We start from the raw sequence: 25,283 nt of genomic DNA, 5'->3' as shown, positions 1-25,283 counted from the left end.
TTGGTTCTTTATATATCCTCTTTCTTTGCTGAGGATTTTTGTTGCTAAGGCCTTCTGATTTTTCACATTCATTTCAGTGGTGTTTAAAATTGCTCATTAAAGCATTTTTATCATTGTTCCTTGAAAATTTTTGTCAGACTGTACTAACATTTCTGTCATCTAGGTATCGGCATCCATTGATGATCTTTCTTTAGTTCAGTTGGAGGCCTTGGTTCTTGCTGCTGACTTAGGAGTTTTGGGTCGTAATTAAACTTTCCGTTTGGACTGGCCTCCTCAGGCACCACTCTGGTAGAAGAAGCTGGGGGTACTGCCAGGTGCAAGCAGAGGTCTACGTTCCCCACTCAGCCTCTCGTGACACCTGACAGGGGTGCTCCTCATCTCTGCCGGCCGGGAGTGGGGATTAGACCGCCAGCTGTCAGAGCAGTCTTTTCCAGCAGCTCAGTGAAGGTGGCTACGTTAACCACAGAGCCGTGGTGAAAATCCTGACTCTCCACCAGGCCTTCTCTGAACCACCCGGAGGAGATAGGGAGGGGCAATTCATGACTGCTTGTGGGGGCTCCCCACATGATCTCCACTGATACTGTGGGCAGGAGCTTTGTTACTGGCCAGTGGCACCAAAAGTTGCATCTCCCTATTTGGCCTTCTCTGACATCACCCTGGCAACAGTGCCAGCACCTTGATATGTAGGCTCATGAGCGCGAAAATGTAGGCCTTCCTTGGCATGAGTGTGGGTGAGACCACAGCCTTGTTTCCTGTGGAGTCTAGACAGAGTGGTTATTGTTTAAAAGTTCTGTGTCTTGCTAGGATGCCCCTTTCCTGGTCATCTGGCTGAGGGGGCAGACTTCTCTTGGGGTTTTGTCTGTGCCTCTTGGTGTTTCCAGGTTCCATTTTCTCCAGTGTCCAGTCTAGGACGTGTGAGGCAAGAAGAAAACCCAGAGAAGTCACCACTGTGTTGTTCCCCGGGCGCCAAGGTCCACAGCAGTTGTGCTGTCTTTTGTCTCCTTTCACAGTCTTATGTGTGTTTCGTATGTAACGTGGGCGTGTATGTAACGCCCGGGGATTTGTAGGTGTGCTTACGAGGAACAGGGAAAGCACATCTCTGTCTTCCCGTGAGTCTGCATTGTGTCGCAGAGTGTTTTAGAAGTATGAATTATTTTCTAACCTAGTATCTTATCTCTACTCCTCTCTCTCGTCACTTATATATCCCCTGCTCTCATCTAGATTTCCAGATTCTCTTGAAAAATTAAAAGTTCTGGCAGTACTGTAACTGAGTGCTCGCAATGTCTGTTTCCCATTAAATCTTCCAACTAAGGCCAATGTTAGTTACCATTTACCATTGGTGCTTGTGGGAGCACTTTGCTCATTTATGATACCTGTTTGGTCCTAGAAGGCATCAGGTTCTGTCTCATGCAAGGTAATGAAGAAGTTCGTGCTCTTTGACTTGGTAGTTAACTTCTAGGAATCTACCCTGAAGAACTAATTGAAGATGCCAGCAGAGATTTATATTTATTACAGGTCTGTTTATATAATAGCAAAAAATGCAGTGTGCCTAAATGAAAATATCCACGTATGCTAGAATACAATGGTGTTATTTAAAATTCACATTTCAAAGAATATGACATAGGAAATGTTCATAATAAATGAAAGAGCAGGATATGAAACTGTTTATACAGTATTATCCCAGACTTTTATAAATCTTTTTCAACTTCTGGAATAAAATTCACTAAAATACCAACAGTATTAACTCCAGGTTTTAATTTTCTTCTGTATATTTTTCTGTACTTTATGAATTTCTACCATGAATTATTGTTAAGATCAGGAAAATAAAACCTCATAAAATATTTAAGAACGCTCTTGGAAGTGAATTATTAAATGAGATATAAAAAATTTTACATGAGACATTTGCAGGTATACTCTACATACACAATCATACTTTGCACATACATTTATACACACATAGTATGGTAAATAAATGGGAATATTTCATGAGTTTTGCTAGGAATCTTCTATGTCAGTAGCGGAGTGCTGTCTGCATATCATATGGATTAAAGTGATGAATGCAGCGATTGAAAGATGATACCCACTTTCTTAGCTGTTTAATTTGGAGAGTACTCTTTCGGAGGAAATTCTTATAACAACCAAAAAGAAGGTAACAGACTTAGCTGTCCCAGAATAATTAATGCCATGTTACAGATTCAATGTGTTTTAAGAGCGTGTGTTTAATTATTCTGTGGGAACTTCTCCTTTATAACTTGAGTGATTACCATGAATTATTTCAGGATGCCATAAAGAGATAAGCTCAAATTTTCCACTTGTGTAATTAGGATATTTTAAAAAATCTTAGGTAGGTATTTTTCTGGCACCAGTTACAGGAACTTACTGACCTAATTATTCATCTTCTGTTTAGTTTGACCAAGCAGCTGATGCTGAATTATCCTGGATTACTGAAACCGAAAAGAAATTGATGTCTCTGGGTGACATCAGGCTTGAGCAAGACCAGACCTCTGCTCAGCTGCAGCTTCAAAAGGTGAAGAAGTACATTTCCAGTTATATCAAAATTGCTTGTTAACGTGCTCCAATCTAGAACGTGGGATTGCATGATTTACTTTACAAAACCCTTCTAGTGTAACTTGGTATTTTTAACTACTTTGCCTGATTGTTTTCATTTTAGTCACACAGCCTCTCTCTCTCTCTCTCTCTCTCTTTATCTTTATTCTGGTAAATCACAGAAATTCACCATGGAGATTTTGAGACACAAGGATATTATTGATGAGCTTGTGAAATCTGGACATAAAATCATGACCACATGCAGTGAAGAGGAAAAGCAATCAATGAAGGTATAATCTTGTCTGTGTGGCTGTTGCTGAGACCCTCAAATAAATGGCATGCATTGAGTGCTCAGTCCTAGAGCTGCACATTTTCTTTATCCACAGCTGCCATTTGGACATCTGAATCATGAGATTTAAATAAGGCATTTTTTCAAACTTACAGAGTAAAAGTAAAAGGAATATTCCTTAAGGGAATCACCCTCGGGACACTTTTTTTAATAGACACTAAAGCTATTAAAATTTGCATCCTTGAATAACTGGCACACGTTAAACATTCAGTTAATGTTAGCTGTATTATTGCCATTATTATTGGTATAAATTATCACTCTATATGTCACCTGTTGTCTGTATGCTTCAAAATATATGGTTCTCTTTAATGCTGAAATCCATTCTGTATAAAATTTTGGTAATCTGTATGGGAAAAAAATGAGCTGAATAATTAAGAAAGCATCTGGTTTCTAGACTTCTAATGATCCTTTAAATTGATGGAAAACCAGTCACAAGTAAAAATGTTCAGTTCACATTCAGACATCTCAGCAGACTAAAGAAATTAATGTATACTAATGATTCTGATAGGAAACTATCCCATAGCAAAAAAAAAAAAAATATGCAAATGTCTATGCCTAAGATTACTCTTTAAATAGTATGCATTGGTTTCAAGGTGTACCGTGGACAAAGTAATAGAATGTAACTGTATATTGATACTACTTTTATTTATTCTGGCAATTTACTTATTTATAATTTAATCTTCCCTTTATTATTTTTATAAAGACTGACATGAAAAATAGAGATCATCATGAAATATTTTCTGTGTCATTCTGGGTTTATTAGATTCCTGTTGTGCTTTATCTTCTGCTATTAGTTTATGATGTAAATTTATACCATAATCTAGATCACTATGATCACCCCATAAAATACAGTGTATAGTATAATGTTCTACTCTGATTCTAATATATGCAATTAATTTTGCTAGCAATTCCTCTTATAACTTCACTTGTGAGAGGGAGTCTTTACTTTTGGCCAGAAAGTAATGTTAATGTCTCTAGACTCATATGAGACTTGTTTTCTAGCCCAGAAAGCCTATAAGACCTAGAAGGATAGTTGAAGAATTTGGCTTATTATGTTTGGAGAGCTCATTGTCTTTTTCATAAAAACCTGAGTCTGTTTATTCATATTTTGGGTTTTGTCACCTAATATTTCTGATGGGGGGAGGAGGGGTGCTTGTTCTCTGTCATTAAATCCCATGATTTTTGATGATAATATAAAAACCTGTTGTGTGGATATATCTTGATCTCCAGTTGTACTTTTATGGTTCCACATTTTTGCTATTTTTTACATATATATGTGAAAGGTTTTTTTGTTGTGGTAAGATACAACATTAGCATAGAAGGGATTATTATTCAGCCTTAAAAAGGAAGGAAATCGTGCCTTGTGCAAAAATATGGATGAACCTGAAGGATCTTTATTTTTCTTTTTAAGATTTTATTTTTAAGTAATCTCTACATTCAACGCTAGGCTCCAACTTACAACCCCGAGATGAGGAGTCAGATGCTATACTGACCAAGCCAGCGAGGAGCCCCCAAAGGGTCTTTTTAAATTTAAAATGAATGTTTATACATAGAAATAGTTACAATCTAAATACGTTTTAAAATTTTTAATTTATTTATTATTGAGAGAGAGCAAGAGCATGAGCATGTGAGCAGGGGAGGAGCAGAGAGAGGGAAAGACAGAATCCCAAGCGGCTCCACACTGTTAGCACAGAGCCTGATGCAGGGCTCCATCTCACGAACTGGGAGATTATGACCTGAGCCGAAGTCAAGAGTTGGATGATTAACCAACTGAGCCACCCAGGCGCCCCTAATCTAAATAGGTTTTAATGATTTTTTTCGTTTAACATACATCTGTGAGTGCCTGCTTTGCACTAAGCATATAGTGCTAGAAAAAACATTCTGGAGTATATGTGCTGTTTGGCCTGTTTAGCCAGCTAAGCATATTTCATTATCTTATTTTCTAGAAAAAACTGGACAAGGTGTTGAAGAACTATGATGCCATCTGCCAGGTAAACTCAGAGAGGTATCTACAGCTAGAACGAGCACAGTCCCTGGTTAACCAGTTCTGGGAAACATATGAAGAACTTTGGCCATGGCTGACAGAAACACAAAGAATCATCTCTCAGCTTCCTGCCCCAGCCCTCGAATATGAAACTCTAAGACAACAGCAGGAAGAGCACCGGGTAAGCTGGGGATTAAAGAGAATGTTGTATTCCCCATTGAAAGAGAACCACGATGGTTATGCTGTTTTTCTAGTATATGTGCTGCCAAAGTGAGCCATGGGATGGTGTTTTTTAAATGCAGTTAGATGTTTTACATTATTTTGGGGGGTTTTAGCAATATTGTATTCTGGTCTGCACAGTTGCTTACCTCATATTGCTCACCTGTTTTCCAGGGTTACAGTGAGAAAGACTCATGTGGGGAGGCCACATTGTGTATGTCATTAATTACATCCCAGCTTTCCTAGAATAGTATGAAGTATAAGCCATCCTGGTGCAAAAGCAAAGTGCTCATTTTTAAATGTTAGCGAAATAAGCTTTTTGAAGTACTTTGAATTGATGCATGTTGAATTGCTTTTAATTTACATATGTCGACTAAGTTTTATACTTAATATGTATTGGTTGGAGACATCTAGAATATAAGCAAATAGTAGAAATACATCAAAGTGGCATCATACAGACAAGGCCATTGAGCTTGGAGGAAATTGACAATATGACAGCGTGTCAAAACACAAATAATGTAAAAGCTAAGTCAGTGAGAAGGGAGAATGCTAAAGGTGCAAAGACAAGTTGTTTCCCCATTTTTTTTTAACCTTATGTGCATGGAACTCTATTGATGTTTGTTTTTGCTCCTATAAGCGTATACGATTAAGCTAGAGAGTATATTTACATCTACAAATATATCATGTTTTAAACATAAATAAAATGGCATTATGAAGCCCTCATTTCAGCAGCTACTTAAATATTAACATGGCTTAAAATTTTGCAAGGGTTTGAATGAGAGAGAGGGTTCAAGACTGTCAGAAAAACTCTGGAGTTGTTGCTGTCATGGATGTGTGAACCTAGTTGCTGTCTCCCAGATCTATACAAGATGTACTCTGAGATTAATCGTGTGTGTGCAAGTGCGTGCATGTGTGTGTGCGCACACACAGGAAGAGTTTAACTCAGTGGTGTATTACATCATTGTTTGAAGAATGTGCCACCCTTATTTTGTTTGTTTACTTTTTTAATGTACTGGCACTGAAGAATATCCCTAAGCGTTTGTTTAGAAGGGCTTTAGTCAACACTTTAATGCAAAATGGAAATTTTAAGTTCTATCTAAAGCAGCAGGAGAAAGACCTAGAAATTATGTAGAATTGAATTTAATTGTGGTATAAATGTGGTATTCATGGCAGAAATCCTGATGCCTATCCACTGAATAAGTTTTAATATAAAATGTTAACGTGGATTTCTTCAATTCTGAGGTGAGATTTGAGCAGCTGTGTTTCTGTCATAACATCAAATAATGGAATGAGATTATTATTGAATTATTACTGAATTTCAAAGTGGAATTAATTTTCTCTTTTTAGCATAATCTTTCAGCTCTCAAATGTACAGTTTTATGTATAAAGGAACTACAAAACTTTGTAGCTGAGTCTTCAAATTATTCAACTAAATTATTCATAATATTTACAGCCTTTCTTCTGCAGCTCCACAACCTTATCCTCTGCTGTATTTGTTTGGGAAGATCTTCTAGTTCATTCTGATCAGGAATGAAAAATGGCTCCAAGAACCAGTTATTGTATGGTAGATACATTGAGGTCACACTCATTATCTCCATCGTGACTCGACCCTTATGACAGTATGTTGCCAAGAATCATTTTGTTACATATGAGGCAGAAGACATCACCCGTTGGGCCCTTTCTCCACACACACACACCCAAGTAGGCATCTGGTAGTACCAGATGTTTAAAAAAGGAATGGTCTGAAAAAGGGTCATCTCAGTACTTCCCAAACTAAGGAGTTTCACAGTGGTGCTACACAAATGAGATCTACCTACATGCTAGGCAACTGGGGACATCTCAGCAGAGATCTCTCATTTTACCTGAGAGTCTCTTGATAACTCAGAGTGTAAATTTGATTTACCAACATGCCTTGTAGAGTACTGAAACCATTGCTTTTTTGTAATGTAACACATTGCTTTTTTGTGAGATTGTTTATTAGCTGTTACTACCATTATTACCTCCATTCCTTAAGGCAGCATGAATAGATGATCTCATAATATGAAACAAGAATAAGAAAATCTCAGCCTGGACCACTCAGGAGCTAGATCACAGACATCCTTATGAGCAGCATGTTAGATTAGGACCAACCCCTTCTTTTTCTTTTAACGGAATTTATGTCTATTTAGCTGTTTTTTAAGAGTTTGGAGACCATATTCAGAAAAACTTCAAAAATAGCATTGTATTCAAAAATACATCATTGTAAATTTTAAAAAATAAAAAATAAAATTAAAAATAAATAAAATAAAGGATTTAAACCTTGAAAAAAAGACATCATTGTTAATGATATGCCAATTTCCTTAATAATTTTCAAAATAATTTATATGACTGATTTTAGTGAGTACTTTCAATAAGTATCTAGATATGTGGCTATCTTGGCGATTCTTCTTGATGAATGATAGAAATTAAAATGTTTACAGGAGAAGATTGGTAGCTTTTCTCTAGACTGTCTTTCCTGAATATAATTTCTCTCAGAGAAGTTTTTGTTAGGGGCTAGGTAGCAAATAATTTGGAGATAAACCTTCTGGTGAGGACAAGAAGCTTCTGATTAAGGATCCTGATCACTACTGTGGTACATATGGAAGGCTCCTCAATGCTGCAGGGAGGCTAGCCTAAGAGAGACCTGGAAGCAAAGATGGATGTAGCTTTGGATCTGGTCTATGAACCACTGCTCAGTGGAGGCTCTGGGTTCTATGGAGTATAGATATTCTAGATTTATTTGTCTTCCTAGAAGGAATGGGGCTCCATTACACACCCACTTATTGGCATAAATATCATTGTATCTCTTGATTAGATGACATTATGCAAGATATTTCATGTGTCATATATTTTTCTTTAAACACACCTTACCAATAATGCTCAGTATACAGACATGTCTGATAGATTGATTACCCTGTAGCCTTTAACGTTTTAAAATACAGATGGATTTATTCATATGTGTATATTATAGGTATCACATATATACATATAATGGAGTCATACTTAGGTATATGTAATGTAACCTATATATACACATTTTATATTGGTTTAAATATATACATAACTACAATGCCTTATGGCCTTATATCCTCTTAACTTTTTCTCTTGTCATTATGTCTGCCTTCTGCTGAACTTCTTTCCTTTTCTTTCCTTCCCTTCCTTCTTCCCTTTTAAAGAATTTTTGCATATATCATGAGTGTACAGAAAGGGACACCGAGAGTTATGGCTTAATCTCTATAGGTTGGGGACATAGTGAGTTCATAATTCTTTATGTAATATGACCCTTGTCAGAGTGTGTACTGCTCTTGATAGGAAATGCATAATGAACTGGGATTCATTATTTCACTCAACGAGCAGTTTTGTACGTACCCTTAAAGAGACTTTGACGTGACCAGACTATTGTTTATTCTTTGTGTCAGGGGCATCTCTTGCTGGCAAGGAACAGTATGAGCCGTCCTGTGTTAAATGCCTTGTGATGGGAAGGGTGTTTGCAGTTTCTTGCCAGCTGGATGCATTGGGCATGTAGACAGCTGTAATATGGAAGTGTGACCCTGAGATACTGAGAAGCTGTTTGGTTTGTTATAGCAACTGCGAGAGTTGATAGCCGAACACAAGCCTCATATAGATAAGATGAACAAAACTGGGCCACAGTTACTGGAATTGAGCCCAGGGGAAGGCTTTTCTATCCAAGAGAAGTACGTGGCAGCTGACACCCTTTACAGTCAAATTAAAGAAGATGTCAAAAAGCGAGCCGTGGCATTGGATGAAGCTATTTCTCAATCTACTCAGGTAATCATTTATACCAGAAATATGACTGAGTTCATTTAAATGGCAGAGCATGGAAAAACATTTTCTTGGATCTCCTGATTAAATTTGAACCAGAATTATTTCACTACATTAAATCTGAGTACTGATGTTTTTGCCTCTCAAAAGGGGTATTTGCTCGGTCCAATCCTTATATTTCTCTCTGCCTGCTTGCAGATACAATACAATATAATTTTCAATGCCTTAAAAAACATACAACTGACATCACTGTTCAAATACTTAATTAAGTGTCCATCTAAAGTAGAATGGAATATTTGCCACTGGGAGAGCTAAAAGAAAAGTGCTATTATCATTATTAATGAGACACTCCCATGAAGGCAATAAGAAGAAAGACTGTGTAGACTGAATTAGAAGGAAACAATATAGAGTTGGAAATTCATGTTTTTCTTTTTTTGAAAATACCTGTTTTCAAGAAGTTGAATTGGAAATTACCTACAGATTTTCCATCTGCACAGTTGGGCTTTTGTTATTATATACACTGACAGTGGAGTGGGCCATTTTTCATAATCCTGAATGATGATTCTTTTAAAACTGAGGAGAGTGTAAAATCCATGACTGAACAAGGTTTTATGACTTTGCTTTATTGCCCATGGTACCTTTGCAAACAAAATTTTAAAATTCTTTCATGAATCTGATTATGTGTTTGACCATGAATGGAGCTCAAACTTCTGTTCTGTCAGGGAGGTTTTTGTTTGGTCTCATTTTTTAACATTTTTCAATTCAGAAAATTTAGAACTTAAGAAATTCATGTATTCTAATAAAAAATTCTTGAATCTTACATTTAATAATATAACATTTTTAGGATGTCAAAATAATGAGTATAGATGAATAAAACAGTTTTGATAGAAAAACACAGAGCTTATTGGGCTTAATTTTTAAAATTAATTTGAATTATGATAAAATGAGGCAACAGGTAAAATGCTGATGTCAGCTAGTCCAATTATATATTAACCTATGCTGTTTCTTTCTTTTTTTAACGTATACTGTTTCTTAACGAATACACTCATTTGGGTAGATATGTTAACAAAGTAGCTGAGATTTAATTCTTGATTGTGACATTAACTATATGGGTTTTTTTTTTGTTTTCATTTAAATATGACATTTGATATCACAGGTCTTTTCCCCATAAATGACCCCTTTGATTCACTTCTAGTTCCACGACAAGATAGACCAGATCCTTGAGAGCCTGGAACGCATCGTGGAGCGTTTGAGGCAGCCGCCTTCGATCTCAGCTGAGGTAGAGAAGATTAAGGAGCAGATCAGTGAGAATAAGAATGTGTCAGTAGACATGGAGAAGCTACAACCATTGTATGAAACACTTAAAAAGCGGGGAGAGGAAATGATTGCGAGATCTGAGGGCACTGACAAAGACATATCTGCCAAAGGTAATAATTTCAGAATAAGGAAACAACTGAACTTTACCTTTAAAATAATTCTAAATAATTCTAAACATTTAGAATTGTCCTGGTGTTTACAGACGGTCCAATTGCATAACAAAATGCCAGAGTTTAGAAAAGGTACTACCATTGGGGTTGAAGAGCTATGTACAAAAATCCCTTGTTAATGTTTTTCTGTGTTACAAAGTGTGCCATTATGCAAAAGCCATGTGTTCTTTGGGACTTCTAAACCAGTTTTTTAAAGCATGGTGCTAAGGGACAAATCTAGGTTTTGTTTTTTTTTTTTTCTCATTACTAATTACACACTACTTTTTATAATGCGTACAACAGACTGGGTATCCTGTAGCCACAGAAATGGCAACCACGACCTTAGCCAGCCATCTTAAAGATAAGAGCTGGGGGTCAAAAGGAAGAGTACATACATGGATTAGTGGAAGTTTATAAGGTTACTCTAGAAACAAGCCCAAAATACATATCCTACATTGTTATATTCCTGAGACTGAACAGACATCAGTATTTTTGATTTGGAGAGCTTAAGTGGTTATTTCATTTTCTTTGGAATGAAGGTCAGCCTTGGTGAACTTCAAACTTGGTAAACTTAGGTCTGGTCTGAGCTCACTTACCCTTGAGTGTCTACTTTTGTCAGAAAGAGCCTTGGTTCAGGAGGAGTAGGATACCCTGAGAGCTTGCATTTGTCTAGAATATGCTATATTGGGCCTAGTGATACTCACTAGACTGTGGTCAACTAAAATTGGGTCCAGTTTTAGATACTTAGCAAATTGAATCACTGTTTCTGTGTAAACTAAAACATTCTGCTTTATTGCTTAAATGAGGCTAACATATTGCCTTTTTGATACTATTTTGTGCCATAGCTGTTCAGGATAAGCTTGACCAAATGGTTTTCATTTGGGAGAACATACACACACTTGTGGAAGAAAGGGAAGCCAAACTACTGGATGTAATGGAATTAGCAGAGAAGTTCTGGTGTGATCACATGTCATTGGTCGTAACCACTAAAGACACACAAGATTTCATCCGGGATCTGGAGGATCCTGGAATTGATCCCTCAGTAGTAAAACAGCAGCAAGAAGCAGCAGAGGTAAGCAGAAAATCTCCTTTAAAGTAAAAAAAAAAAAAAAAAAAAAAAAGGAAGTTGTAATGAAACCTGGATTCCCTTGGTAAATATTTGGAATTACTCTATTACAGTTTATATTTGGTTCCAAAAGTAGAATGCATAGTGATATAATAAGAAATAGATTATACCCACATATTTCACTGAGAGAGTATGTATTTTTAAAGTTTCCCTTCATCTCCACTCCTCCTGCCTTATTTCAGGCCCTTGTTCCCTCCGTTTTTGGCTTCTGAAGTAATCCATAGTGGTATCCCTACCTGCAGAGTCTTTTTCCTTGCCCGACTTCCAACCTTGTCCTCTCTCTAGATCTACTCTTACCGTATCGCTACTCAAAACCACTCGGAGGCATCCACTGCCTACAGAATGAAATCCAGACACCCGATAGTAGTGTCCTGGCCTTTTACATCCCAGCATAGCCCATGCCTGTGTTCTCAAAGCCATTTGGTTGAGTGCTGCTCCTTTATTAGAAAGTGGCTTCCCCTGACACTGCGGTGTGCTCTTTCTAGTCTCTGTTATCTTTGCGGATTAGTTACCTCACCCTCGTATGTTCCTACCACTCTTCTGGCAAATCCCACTCAAACTTCAAGGGTCATTTGGGTTGCAAGCCTTCATGAAAAATCTTTTCTTGCATACTTAGGAAAGTTTGTCTGTGTTCTCATAATGCTGTCCTCATGCAAAGGACTCTACACATAGTATAACTTATTGATTATATCTCTCTTTTTCCTAATGGACTTTGATCCCCTTGAGTGGAATAGCCCTATTTTTATTTATATCCCCAATGCCTAGTTTGGGCTTGGTTTACGCTTATTAAATGTTTCTTGAGTGAATAAATATATTTAACCAAGAAGATTAAAGCAAAAGTAGTACACTGCATTTTTCTCCTATTTTTTTTTTGTAGTTTATAAGTCCTAGGGAAATGACATAATAAGCTAGATTATCTTAAATCTACTAACATTGTTAATTTGTTGGAAGTTTTTGAACTTGTGCTTTACTTTTGCTTTTTTAAGTTCTATTCTTAACAACTTTAAAATATACAATGCGGTATTATTAACTACAGTTACCAAGCTATACATTGCTTCCCATGACTTCTTTTTTAGCCAGTGGAAGTTTATACCTTTTGACCCCCTTCACCCATTTCTCCCACCCACATCCCCTGCCTCTGGCAACCACCTTATCTGTTCTCAGTGTCTGCAAGTTTGGTTTGGTTGTGTGCATAGGGATAGGAGTACTTTAGATTTGTTGTTGTTGTTGTTGTTGTTGTTGTTGTTGTTGTAGATTACTCAACCTCTATTTTAAATGTATATTGCCAGGGCATCTGGGTGGCTTGCTCACTTGAGTGTCTGACTCCTGATTGCAGTTCAACTCATGAACCCAGGTTCATGAGTTCGAGCCTCACATCTGGCTCTGCACTGACAGTACAGGGCCTGCTTGGAATTCTCTCTCTCTCTCTCTCTCCCTCTCTCTGCCTCTCCCCTGCTCATGCTCTCTCTTTTCTCTCAAAATAGATTTTAAAAAACTTCAAAAAAAAAAAAGAAAAATATAAATGTATATTGCCCAAACTATTTTGTTTCAAAATCAAAATATATCTCTACACTTTTCATTGTTATTGATATTTAAAGGAGCTTGTTCTGGTATTTGTTATGTAGAATTAATTCTTTAAATATTGTTTTTAGAATAAAACATGTTTATTACAAAGGATGCTGTTTTTCTTTAAAATATTTCTTCTTTCTTATTCAAAAATTGATCGCAGAAAGTTAGAAAAGAAGAAGAAAATAAAATTGATCATAATCCCACTTCCTAGAAATAACTCTAATTAATGTCTCTGTGTCCATCTTTTTAGTTCCCGTGTGTTTTTGCTTAAAACTCTCAGGCTGTCATTTCTTATTCTAGGCCATTAAGGAAGAAATTGATGGACTACAGGAAGAGCTGGATATAGTTGTCAACCTGGGTTCTGAACTCATTGCTGCATGTGGGGAACCTGATAAACCCATTGTCAAGAAGAGTATAGATGAGGTACAGCTAGTGTATTTCCTACTCTCATCAAAATGCTTTTTTAAAAAAGATTTTGTTTAAAGCACATTTGGAAGAAATAGTTGCAAACTTAATAAATGACACTAAAAGAGTTCTGATATTTATATTGTAGTTAAATTCAGCCTGGGATTCTCTGAATAAGGCTTGGAAAGACCGGGTGGACAAACTTGAGGAGGCAATGCAGGCTGCCGTTCAGTACCAGGATGGCCTACAGGTAAGGGCGTTGCGGCGTGTCTCCTGGCAGGAGAATCGGGCTGACTGACGCATGCGGATTTACACATTGACACCACCCCAGCACCGCAGATACGTGTGCAGTAGGCTCACCTACTTCAGTGCATGTTTTGCCGTTTGGAAGGTATTTCTGACACTGGATAGATGTGTACATTTAGGCACACATCTCACTACATTTTTATACACACAGTGAAATTTACTTTGAAAAGAAAAATTTTGATTTTTCGAAAATGTTAATGGTTCCACACCAGACAGTGAAATGAGAGCTGAATCGGAGTTCTCTTCTAAAGTTGAGTGGAGTAAGATGAAAGGAGTAAACACTATCTAAAAATATCCCTGAGTTTAACTAAAGTCAGAAGTAAAAGAGATTTGATTTGAAGCCAGTGTTCCCCGTTGAACTAAAATAGATTTCTGTTTCATTAGGTCATAATCTGTTGTGTAAAATGTTTTTCTTCCTTTCCATCCACGTAATTCCTTTTCACGGTTGTTTTTCACACCCCTTAACGGTTCTCATTCAGTTTATTAACCATGTTTTAAAGTTTCCCTTTTCATATGAAAAATTGTCTTGTTGGTGGAGGCCAGCTCAGGGACATTTCTCTCCTTACCTTCTTCAGCTTTATTCCATTTCCTAACAGGCTGGCCAGTGTTGAATCTGTCAACCCTCCTACTGTATGGAAAAAGCCCTTCTGAGTATTTCCATAACACCAAGTGAATATTATTTTTAAAGCTCAGATGAGAACATCTTTTCCTTTTTATTATGCCATTCCATTTCTATATTTGTAAAAGTAAATATCAGAAGCCAGGCTTCATGCCAGTTGAAAGTGTTTTGAACTTTGGAAATATATGAAAAAATTCACCACAAATAATATCTTATATAACTTTCCTCCTTCCCCGACTTTTTAACCGAAGAGTTAAATGATTGGTTAGGTTTCAGTGGCCAGGAACTAACTAATCAGGCTCCAGCCCTCAGTTTGTGGAAGCAGGTCATGATTTGTATGTATTATTAATAAATGACTGAGTTGTGCCCTCTTCCGTGGCAGGAGATGGCACTGCCACCATTTGCAGCCTTTTGACCTCAGGAGCCATTAGCCACAGAGGTCCCTGGCTAGGCTCTATGACTTTCCTTTTTTAAAAATTTTAATGTTTGTTTATTTGTTTTTGAGAGACAGAGAGAGAGGGAGGGGGAATGCAAGTGGGGGGAGGGCAGAGAGAGAAAGGGACACAGAGAATCCCAAGCAGGCTCCATGCCGTCATTGCAGAGCCTGATGTGGGGCACAAATCCGCGAACCATGAGATCATGACCTGAGCATGAAATCAAGAGGGAGGCTTAACCAGCCAAGCTACCCAGGTGCCCTGGGGCACCTTAACTTTTACTCTCTCATTACCCCTGCTAGATAGACAAGGCCCATTATAGGTCAGGAGCATCATCTGTGGGAATGAAGGGCCACTTGATTTATTAAATAGCTAAGATTGGCTAGAATGAGATGTTGAAAGGTCCAGAAGCTCTAGGCATTTCAGGGTTTGACTGTAAAGTAAAAAAAAAATATATATATATATATATATGTTTTTATTAATTGAAGAGCTAAAGGTATGCGTGGGGTTCATTAATTTATCGGAGATTGTATTTTTATGTTCTTTATTCATGCGACTCTTGACACAAATTTATTTTACATAACTGAAGTATTAACATTTTGATTGTGAAACTGGTTTAATAGCATAATTACATAATAAGCCGCTTATAAGTTCTCATTAAATATATATTTATATATTTATTAAATATATATTTATTAAATATTAAATATATATTAAATATATATACATAAATACATATATTTATGTGTGTGTGTATATATATATATTAAATTTCACAGGTTACTGCTTAAGTTATTGGGTTTATTAATGATAAATGAAAATAACAGATAGTTTCCAAGATTCTTCCTCCTACTATATGGTCTGGCAACTTCATTAAAGTCCAGAATAATTTTGTGCATTCAGTATCTGAAAGAAATGTGAGTTGTGCCTTCCTAAAATGTTTATATTACATAAAAAGAACAGGAAAAATAGATTCTGTAGTCTATGTTGTAATTCAGAATCATGGTCATAATATTAATTGTGGTATGTGCAGGATTTTTATGCTAATCTAAATAACGTGTAAGGCTTTAGCTGGGCCAAATATTTTACTCAAGTGGTAAACAATAAACTTCTTGCTTTATTGGAAAAAACAGATGGCTTTGAAATCTTTTTCTTTCAATATATTTACATAATCTTCCTCTTAGAATTCTCTATGCTTTCTTATGTCTATTTCATGTGATTGAATTTATAAAACTTTTTCAAATGCACTTTTTTGACAGTTGTTAATATTCTAAGATTCCATTCAGAAAAGAATTTCCTTTGCAAAGTTGGATCCAGAATTGAAGGTTCTATCTATTACATATTTGGGACAACTTTTTCATCATATTGTTTCTTTTACTTATTTAGGTGAACCATCTTAATTTGTAAAATAAGCTCATTCCATAATATCTGTATAGATTTATGATTGTACTTTTCTGTAGCACTTGGGATGTTATAGCAATTTCAGATGTACTAATAACTCATGGGCTAATGTGTTTTTCAGGCAATATTTGACTGGGTAGATATTGCAGGTGGTAAATTAGCTTCAATGTCACCAATTGGAACAGATCTTGAAACTGTCAAGCAGCAGATTGAAGAGCTAAAGGTATGCGTGCGGTTCATTAATTTATCAGAGATTGTATTTTTATGTTCTTTATTCATGGGACTCTTGACACAAATTTATTTTACATAGCTAAAGTATTAACATTTTGATTGTGAAACTGGTTTAATATAGCATAATTACATAATAAGCAGCATATAAGTTCTCATTAAATGATACAAAATACTAGTTTTCTTCTTATTAAATCAATACCTAATCATTATAGAAAAGTCAGAAAATGATAACCAAAAAGGTGGCTTTTTAAAAGCTACCCAAAAATGTTACATACAACTTCTCTTAAGATTTGATCTATAGCCTTTCAGAAATCCTTATGCCGAAAGATACACACTGAAGAGGGGAAGGGGGTGGGAGGGTGTGGGTGTATACTTTATACACATGTAGCTCATACTGTAAGGATTTTTATAACTTCATTATTCAATGGTGTATCATTGTCCTCGATACACATATAACGTTTTTGTTTTTTTCAGTGGGTCAGAGTAATCCATTTAGTCTAACAGGCTGAAGAAACATCCTTGGTATAATAGTGTTTCCCAAAATGTTTGTTTTGTAAAAATGTTTATTGTTTTCTATCTGCTTTCCTCTGTAATTTTTACTTTCGTGGTTCTTGATCTCCAGCTGTGTAAGTGGCTGGACTGTTTCCTCTTTGAATTCCTCTGTGCTGATGATCATTTATCCAAGTGGGATCAGCTGTTTCCTTCCTAATTTCAAGTCCCCATCCAAAGAGACATCATGCCATTTTCAATGAACTCTACTAGATGTTTATATGCATTTATTATCTGGCTTTAAAATTATAGCATTTTCATCTCTATGTGTGATGTAGAATATTTCATTTAGAAATTACTACCGTTGCCATTATTAGATTGTGTTTTATTTTCTTTACCTTTATGTGGTCATGTAGTAAGCACATGATATACTTTTTGTACATTTACATGTGTACATTTTTTTTTGATATTTGCATATATCTCAGTAGTTTTCATGCAGCAGGATGCTTACGAGTGCTGTCTCTGAGATTCGGTTGTCTTGAGATTACATCCCAGTGCATTCACTTACTTAGCCAAAGGACCTCGGGACAGTTCTCTAACTGGTCTCACTTTTGTGTCCTTAGCTTGAATTGAGAATAAAATTATTTTCTTTATAAGTTTGTTAGAACAAAGAAAGTGTTCATGATACCTTAGTTATTATTTTTTAATTATTATTTTCATGTTTGAAAAAAATTAAGGGACTATTTAGTCATTAATAACGTACTACTTAATGATTTACTATTACAGATAAAAAATAAATATTTTGTGAAGGACAGTTTCCTACTACAAGCAACCGTTTGCTAACCTGTGTTGGTTGCCAAAGCCAAGATCATTAAATACATGTTAGTGAGCACTGGGAGAAAAATAATGTTATTCTGAGTCAGCAGTAGGTTAGGCATAGGAATAACTGAGTATCAACGAACACAGCACAGCTACAGAAAACATAAAATGTTCAGTGGATGCACTGTTTTTGAGCAGGAAATAAATATTAATCTGGGTTTCTTAGAGATTTTTTGGGGGGGGTTTCATATAGGTCAGTGTATCAAAGCTCATTTATTGAATATAATAGGCATTGGAATAAGGTTAACCTGGAAATATCTTAAATTTGTACTATTGAGAACAAAAGTGAGATGTCAAAATTATAAATAGAAATATCTTTCCAGCATTTATAAAACATTGAATAAAGAAAGTATATTTCTCTCATCTTTTTTTATTTGTAATTCTTTTGTGTTAGATTTTATTCCTCTTCATCTCCCTGGCCATAGTAAATATGAATTAGAATAAATATTGAATCCATAGGATTTTTATTGTTTAAAGTTTTGATTTAGAACACATTTTCCTTGTATATCTCCTTTTTTAAAAAATAGCAATTCAAGTCAGAAGCCTACCAACAACAGATAGAAATGGAGAGGCTAAATCATCAAGCAGAGCTTTTGCTGAAGAAAGTAACAGAAGAGAGCGACAAACACACTGTTCAAGACCCATTGATGGAACTGAAATTGATATGGGATAGTCTGGATGAAAGAATTATCAACAGACAGGTAAACACCAAGCCTTTTGTTAGGAAGTTAGAGAAGTTCGGGTAAAATCATTATTAAAAAATAAAATAGGTGATTAAGCACATAAACTTTTGAAGCCCCTACGTAAATTCTTATTTTATTAGAACTCTTCCTGCTTCTCGACATGCCATTTTTAACCACAAGGAATGTCAAATGTAAAATGTAGGTTATAATTGGGCTTCATTGGATATGCTTACAGAATTACACAGTGTGCAACAATTGATTTTTCTTTTTTGCTCTTGTTATTTTTATAAATGTATGTCATTCATGATATCGAATTCATATGGATTTTCTTCCTCTCCACTGTTTCTGTAGCATAAGCTAGAAGGTGCTCTGTTAGCACTGGGCCAGTTCCAGCATGCCCTGGATGAGCTGCTTGCCTGGCTGACACACACTGAGGGCCTGCTGAGTGAACAGAAGCCTGTGGGAGGAGACCCTAAGGCCATTGAAATTGAACTCGCCAAGCACCATGTATGTAGCTGTGATTGCGTGTCGTGTTTCTTCTCTATGCGTTTCTAATGTCATCAGAGTTTTGTTTTGGTATGTTTCCTCTTTATGTATTTTTCAAGTTGATGGTGATAGCTCAGGTTCATATTTGACATTTGTAACTGAAGGCTAAACTCCTTAAGACACACTTTTTAAAAGATTATAAACAATTTTTTTTTCCTCATTGTTCAGGGCAGTTATCCAAAACGGCAAGGATGGGAAACTTCTAGCTAAATTTCCAGGCTGCGTGGCAGATATTGGTTTAAATCCCTGATTATCCCTGTCACTGGATTGGCATAGCCTAGTTTTAAAAGTGGTTGGGGATACCCTAAAAAAGTCATAGGCTCAAAATGTTGTTCCGCTGCAGGCTGTGTGTATGTTTTTCCTCTGGTCGCCCTTAGCGCCATGTGTGTGTCACCTGCTGCGTGTTTGGCATGTCTAACATCTTTCTGCTTGCCTGTGCATCTCTCACTCTGTGGAGGTTTGTTCTTTAGTCTCCGTGTCTCCCTGACTTCTCATTGGCTTTCTGTGTCTTAGTACTTTTCTTTCTGAATTAGTTTTAAGCAATATTTATTATCTTTAAAAGGGTTTTTATATGTCCTGAACATGATGGATAGCTTTAAATTAAAAAATAAATTAAATTAAAAATTTTAATTATATCTTGAGGTACATACACAACAACTTTATGTTGTCATCTTTGTGATACTTGATTGACAATTCTTTTTTTTTTAAGTTTTTTTTTTATATTTTAGACTATTTTTGAGAGAGAGCCAGAGAGAGAGCAGGGGAGGGGCAGAGAGAGAAGGAGAGAGAGAATCCTAAGTAGGCTCCACACTGTCAGTGCAGAGGCCCATGCAGGGCTCCAACCCACAGACAGTGAGATCGTGATCTGAGCTGAAATCAAGAGTCAGATGCTCAACCGACTCAGCCACCCAGGTGCCCATTGTTGTCATCTTTGTGGCCCTTGGTTGACAATTCTTAATAGAAAATACCCTATCTCTGTACAACCTGGAGAGTTTAGGGAGGAGGAAAGCATGGAGCTCAACACAGTGGGCCCCAAACTGATAGCCCGAGGCATCTTCAAGGCTTAGATGATATCCAGCCTAGGTAGGTCATCAGAGCAGAACTTGTGGGGGGTTGAGAGCAGAATTCTAGTTTATTACGATAAAGTTCATTTGACTAGAAAAATAAATCCTGAAACCCAGTTGTTAGAATCTTTGTGCAAATGACCAAAGCCATTGACTTGGCCAGGAGAAGTGAGATAAATGATTTTTTTTTTTCAGATGAAAAGAAAATTCCCTATCTCTTAAGTCAATAGGCTTAATGAATAAAAGGTGATGCTTGGTGGAGTTTATCCTGACAGTCCAGTCTTTCATAGAACTTGAGCGAGCATTCACATTAATAAGGCATCTTACCTAAGGTTATGTCATAAAGTCTGACCTTAAATAAGTTTTCCTTGATTATCAAAGAGAAAATGTTTAATAATTTTTATCATTTTAAAATGAAAGGTGAGTTTTTGGCACTTTACTATCATGATAAAGAGTTTTTTAGTATTCTTGCTGTAGTTTTCCTTCTTTCATACTTTTCCCCACAGTAACCGTACCCTAATTTAAATTTCTTTCCCTCTCTTACCTGGTTCTGTCTTATTTATGGTCATTGCCCAGCCATATCCAACTGCCCAGCAGTTAGGACCTATTTTGTATCAATATTTTTTATTATTTAGTGTCTATTTTATACCTTTCTAAGAATAGTAATGACTGGTCAGACTGACTCTGCATAAAAAAAATATATGTTTATTCCAACTTAGCAGTTGTCCTTAAATGCAACATACATCAGTGACAGGAATTTTTGTAGAGTCCAGTAGAGGTGGGACAGTGAGACACCACGATCCAGTTATTTTGGCCGGGCATGAGGTAGGGATCTTTTATTTCTGTTTATCTACCTTTGAGCAGTTAGAGATATGTCCTCCCTTCTTCTTCCATTTGTCAAAGGTCACAAGTTAAAGGGCTTAAAATCACTAGCACAGTTGCTGGAGGAAGGGAGGGAATGTTTCCTCAGTTGATTTTATAGCCTTTAACTTCCTTAACAGGTGCCTCAGAGAGTGAGTGCATATCGTCAGAAAAACAGTTATCACAGATGATTAGTGCTCTTCACTAAAAATCCCCCTGTTCTGGATTTCCCTCCAGATGTGGGATGCCTTATGTAGGATGATACATGATGTTTCTTTTCTCTCCTGTTGTTAACCCTGAGTCAGTGAATCTAGGGAAAGATTACCATTGGCCCTTACTAACATGAGAGGAAGGTTTCTTCTGGTTTCCAAAACCATAACTGCGGTTTTCTTGAAACTATTCCTAACCTCTATTTGTTCTTTTTTTAAAAAATTTTTTCTAATGTTTATTTATTTTTGAGAGAGAGAGACAGACAGAGTGTGAGCTGGGGAAAAGGCAGAGAGAGGGAGACGCAGAATCCAAAGCAGGCTCTAGGCTCTGAGCTGTCAGCACAGAGCCCGACTCAGGGCTCGAACTCACAGACTGTGAGATCATGACCTGAGCTGAAGTCAGATGCTTAACTGACTGAGCCACCCCAAATAGGTGCCCCAGCTCTGTTTGTTCTTTAAAGTGCAATTCTTTTCAGTGTAATTTCAGGGTTTTTTTAGCCTTGTGGTTGCTTTTTGCACGTAACATTCTTGTCCCATGTTAGCACATTTAAGCATTATTGGTCTATTCTGATATTTTCACTGTATATAAGGAAGGTGTTATTTATTGGAATCTGTAGTGAACACTTCAAATGTGCATTTTCTCGTAAAGGAACAGCTACACTTTTGATTGCTGGGCTTGAGTATTCCTGCTGTCCAGTGAAATCTCTTTTCCTCTACTGTCAGGGCATCCTAAGATGCCTGTCTACTTAGCAGTTAATTGTAGCATCTTTCCAATGAGAGAAGCTTGAAGAATAGTCTGTGGTAATTTTTTTTTTCCTCTTAGAGTGTTAATTGTAAAGCATGGCATTATCTAAGAATGTAATAATTTTGTATTTGAAAATGGATATATAGAAATCAAAATATTTTTCAAGTTATTTACTTAAGACATGAAAATTAAGTTCAATCAAAATGATTTTGAATCAAATGAAAACTTTCATAACCTTTTAATTATAATCTCTAGATACTTAATGTCCTCAATATAAGGTTATTCTAATGGGAAGAACTAGCAAAATGTTCTTTGATAATCACTTCGAGGTAGACTAAAGGTATATCCAGGAAAGCTGCAAAGTTAAGGGAAAAGAAGTCCACCATTTGAACACTTTTTTAGTATTAAAACTTTCTGTTGGGGCGCCTGGGTGGCACAGTCGGTTAAGCGTCCGACTTCAGCCAGGTCACCATCTCGCGGTCCGTGAGTTCGAGCCCCGCGTCAGGCTCTGGGCTGATGGCTCAGAGCCTGGAGCCTGTTTCCGATTCTGTGTCTCCCTCTGTCTCTGCCCCTCCCCCGTTCATGCTCTGTCTCTCTCTGTCCCAAAAATAAATACACATTGAAAAAAAAAATTAAAAAAAAAAATAAAACTTTCTGTAGACGATGGTTTTGTTTCCAAATGTTCTATCTTCAGCAAATAAAACAGTTGCATTAAAAGCACTATTAACATGTTATGAGCTAGCAAACATAGTGTTCTCTTCATATTTTCAGGTGCTTCAAAATGATGTACTAGCCCATCAGTCCACAGTGGAAGCCGTTAACAAAGCTGGAAATGATCTGATTGCATCAAGTGCAGGAGAAGAAGCAAGCAACCTTCAGAATAAGCTAGAGATTCTAAATCAACGATGGCAAAATGTTTTGGAAAAAACAGAACAAAGGAAGCAGCAGCTGGATGGTGCCTTGCGCCAGGTGAATAAGAGAGTAGATTCTCAGCCTTTCATGGCCTTCCAGAACAAAATAGTATGGAATTCTTTCGTTGGTTTGCAGACCCTGTTTAATTTGTGTACCGTAGGAGAGGAGTAAAAATAAGTGGGATAAAGAACACAGCAGATGAGAAGGCAGCCCTCTGGCTCTTAGTGTAATAGTCTTATCCGCCAGAGCTCTCACCATGAAGAAGGCAAGGCAAATCCACTTGCACCTGCCTGTTGTTAAGAACGCAGAGAGAGGCTTAGCAGGCCAGGCTCCCTCAGACATTGTTTTCTCCTTAAAAGTGACAATGTGTTTATGGCCCAGACTTAAAATTCTGTATCACTCCAGGCCAAAGGGTTCCATGGTGAGATTGAGGATTTGCAGCAGTGGCTGACGGACACGGAGCGTCATCTGTTAGCCTCCAAACCTCTGGGGGGGTTACCGGAAACAGCCAGGGAGCAGCTTAATGCCCACCTGGTAAGTATATTATTTCCTACAGCTCTAGTCAGAGTAAGAAAGACACTGACCATTTTGTGTGGGTCCTGGTGACCAATAAATTGTGGGAGAAAGTTTAAAGGATATACAGTTTTACAGCAGAAATCTTTATGTGTAAGTGCTAGAAACACCATTTATTGATTAAATTTTTCAAGTCAGAACTTATTCTTTATTTCAGAGATGAGTGTGCCAGAAGTACCTAGAAGTCTAGGTATTTTTTAGAAGCTAATTTGCCCCATAAAATGATGAACTTGTATGGATAGTAATAAAACGTTGTGTAAATTATAAACTGTTGTACCTTCAGTGAAAAGAAAAATCCCGAAAGCCGTCAGAATTGACTTAAAAATTATTGCTATAAGCATGATACTCCCGTCTAGTTTCATGGAAGGCTGGAAAATATATTCTTGTTCTGTTCAACAGTGACTTGTTTATTTGTTTTACTTTCTTAAGTTTATTTATTTTGAGTGAGTGAGAGAGACAGAGAGAGAGAGAGAGAGAGTGTGTGTGTGTGTGTGTGTGTGTGTGTGTGTGTGAGAGAGAGAGAGAGAGAGAGAGAGAGAGAGAATGGGGGAGGGGCAGAGAGAGAGGAAAACAGAACCTCAAGCTGGCTTTGCACCCTCAGTGCAGAGCCTCACGGTGGGGCTCAAACTTGGAGACTTTGAGATCATGACCTGAGCCGAAGACAGGAGTCAGAGGCTTAACCGACTGAACTACCCAGGCACCCCTGTTTGTTTGTTTTAATGGTGATAGGGCTGTATCTTCAACTTCACACCTATACGAGCTGTGAACAAGGGGAGGCTTCTGTTTAGTTCATTGTCCAGTGGGAACTTTGTGCCTATAGGCTGTTCCCACCCAGATTCTGTGGCACTGTCCACTCTTAAAAGAGGAAAATATAATGAAACTTGAGACTCTGGCTTTCTTTCACAGAAATGGAGACTGACAAATTGAATTTAGACTTTGATTTATTGGCATTTCCTATTCATTTACATTATAATTCAGGTTTAGAAGTTTTAAGATAAAACAGTCTGTTTCATATTTTGAAAACTAATCCTCTTTTATACTTGTGAATTTGCATCAGAAAGTTTTTTTTAATATTCAAATGCTGACAATTAGTATCTTGAGAAATAAGAGTAGATATGCTTGGGGATTGGGCAAAAGAAATGGGCCATTATACATCCAAGCCTGTATTCTTTATCAGATGTCCAATGTTGTTGTGAGAGCTTATTGAAACCACACTTGGTTGTAAATAATTTTGAATTTGGGGATTTGGATAGGAAGTAACCATCATACAGGTGTTGTGGAGAACTGGTCTTAAGTTTTTACATGAATGTAACTCTTGTTTTGATATTAAATTCTGAATTTGTTTTCATAATTTTTTTGTATTCTCTGTAGAAGAAACACATTGCATTCCAGTTGAAAGATTTAAAGATGTTATAAATGAGAGTAATATTCATAGTATCCCGAATTTGTCTTTTGTGATTCCAAAGTCCGAACAATCAACTTAAAATATCTTACTGTATTGAGCCTTCACTTTCTATTCGTTGTGTGCCTTCTGAGCACAGAAATAAACTGTCCCAAAAATTATTATAGCCACTGTCATAGTCTGAGGTGAGACTTAGAAAGCCCATGTTACAGAGAAGGAAAACAAGGCTCAGAGAAGGTAATCACTTCCTCGGGGTCACCGAGCTGATTGGTTACTGCACAGTGAAACCTTTCTTGATAACATAAAAGTTACTTACCAACTTTACCATGCTGGACTGAATTGATAATGATAGCACCATTTCTTTTTTTTTTTTTTTTTTTTTTTAAATTTTTTTTTTTTTTTAAAGTTTTTTTTTTTTTTTGGGAGAGAGTGACAGTGCATGTTTATTTTTTTTTATTTATTT

General features: G+C 36.7%; 1 protein-coding gene across 25 annotated transcripts in view; it reads left to right on the top strand.

Moving 5' to 3' along the window:
• DST (dystonin) overlaps positions 1-25,283 on the top strand; it is a 510,899-nt gene that overhangs the window by 448,456 nt on the left and 37,160 nt on the right. For all 25 annotated transcript variants that reach the window (XM_040473816.1, XM_040473833.1, XM_040473814.1 and 22 more), the window contains 13 exons: positions 2,408-2,527; positions 2,730-2,837; positions 4,843-5,061; positions 8,703-8,906; positions 10,096-10,327; positions 11,212-11,438; positions 13,362-13,484; positions 13,615-13,716; positions 16,348-16,449; positions 18,353-18,526; positions 18,860-19,015; positions 22,705-22,902; positions 23,251-23,379. In XM_040473816.1, coding sequence (XP_040329750.1) covers positions 2,408-2,527; positions 2,730-2,837; positions 4,843-5,061; positions 8,703-8,906; positions 10,096-10,327; positions 11,212-11,438; positions 13,362-13,484; positions 13,615-13,716; positions 16,348-16,449; positions 18,353-18,526; positions 18,860-19,015; positions 22,705-22,902; positions 23,251-23,379 — 2,094 coding nt within the window. The remainder of the gene's footprint in view (positions 1-2,407; positions 2,528-2,729; positions 2,838-4,842; positions 5,062-8,702; positions 8,907-10,095; positions 10,328-11,211; positions 11,439-13,361; positions 13,485-13,614; positions 13,717-16,347; positions 16,450-18,352; positions 18,527-18,859; positions 19,016-22,704; positions 22,903-23,250; positions 23,380-25,283) is intronic.

The sequence above is a fragment of the Herpailurus yagouaroundi genome, unplaced genomic scaffold (genome assembly GCF_014898765.1).
Source record: "Herpailurus yagouaroundi ecotype Mexico unplaced genomic scaffold, PumYag 139, whole genome shotgun sequence".
NCBI classification, from domain to species: domain Eukaryota; kingdom Metazoa; phylum Chordata; class Mammalia; order Carnivora; family Felidae; genus Herpailurus; species Herpailurus yagouaroundi.
This window is presented reverse-complemented; position numbering and strand designations above follow the sequence as displayed.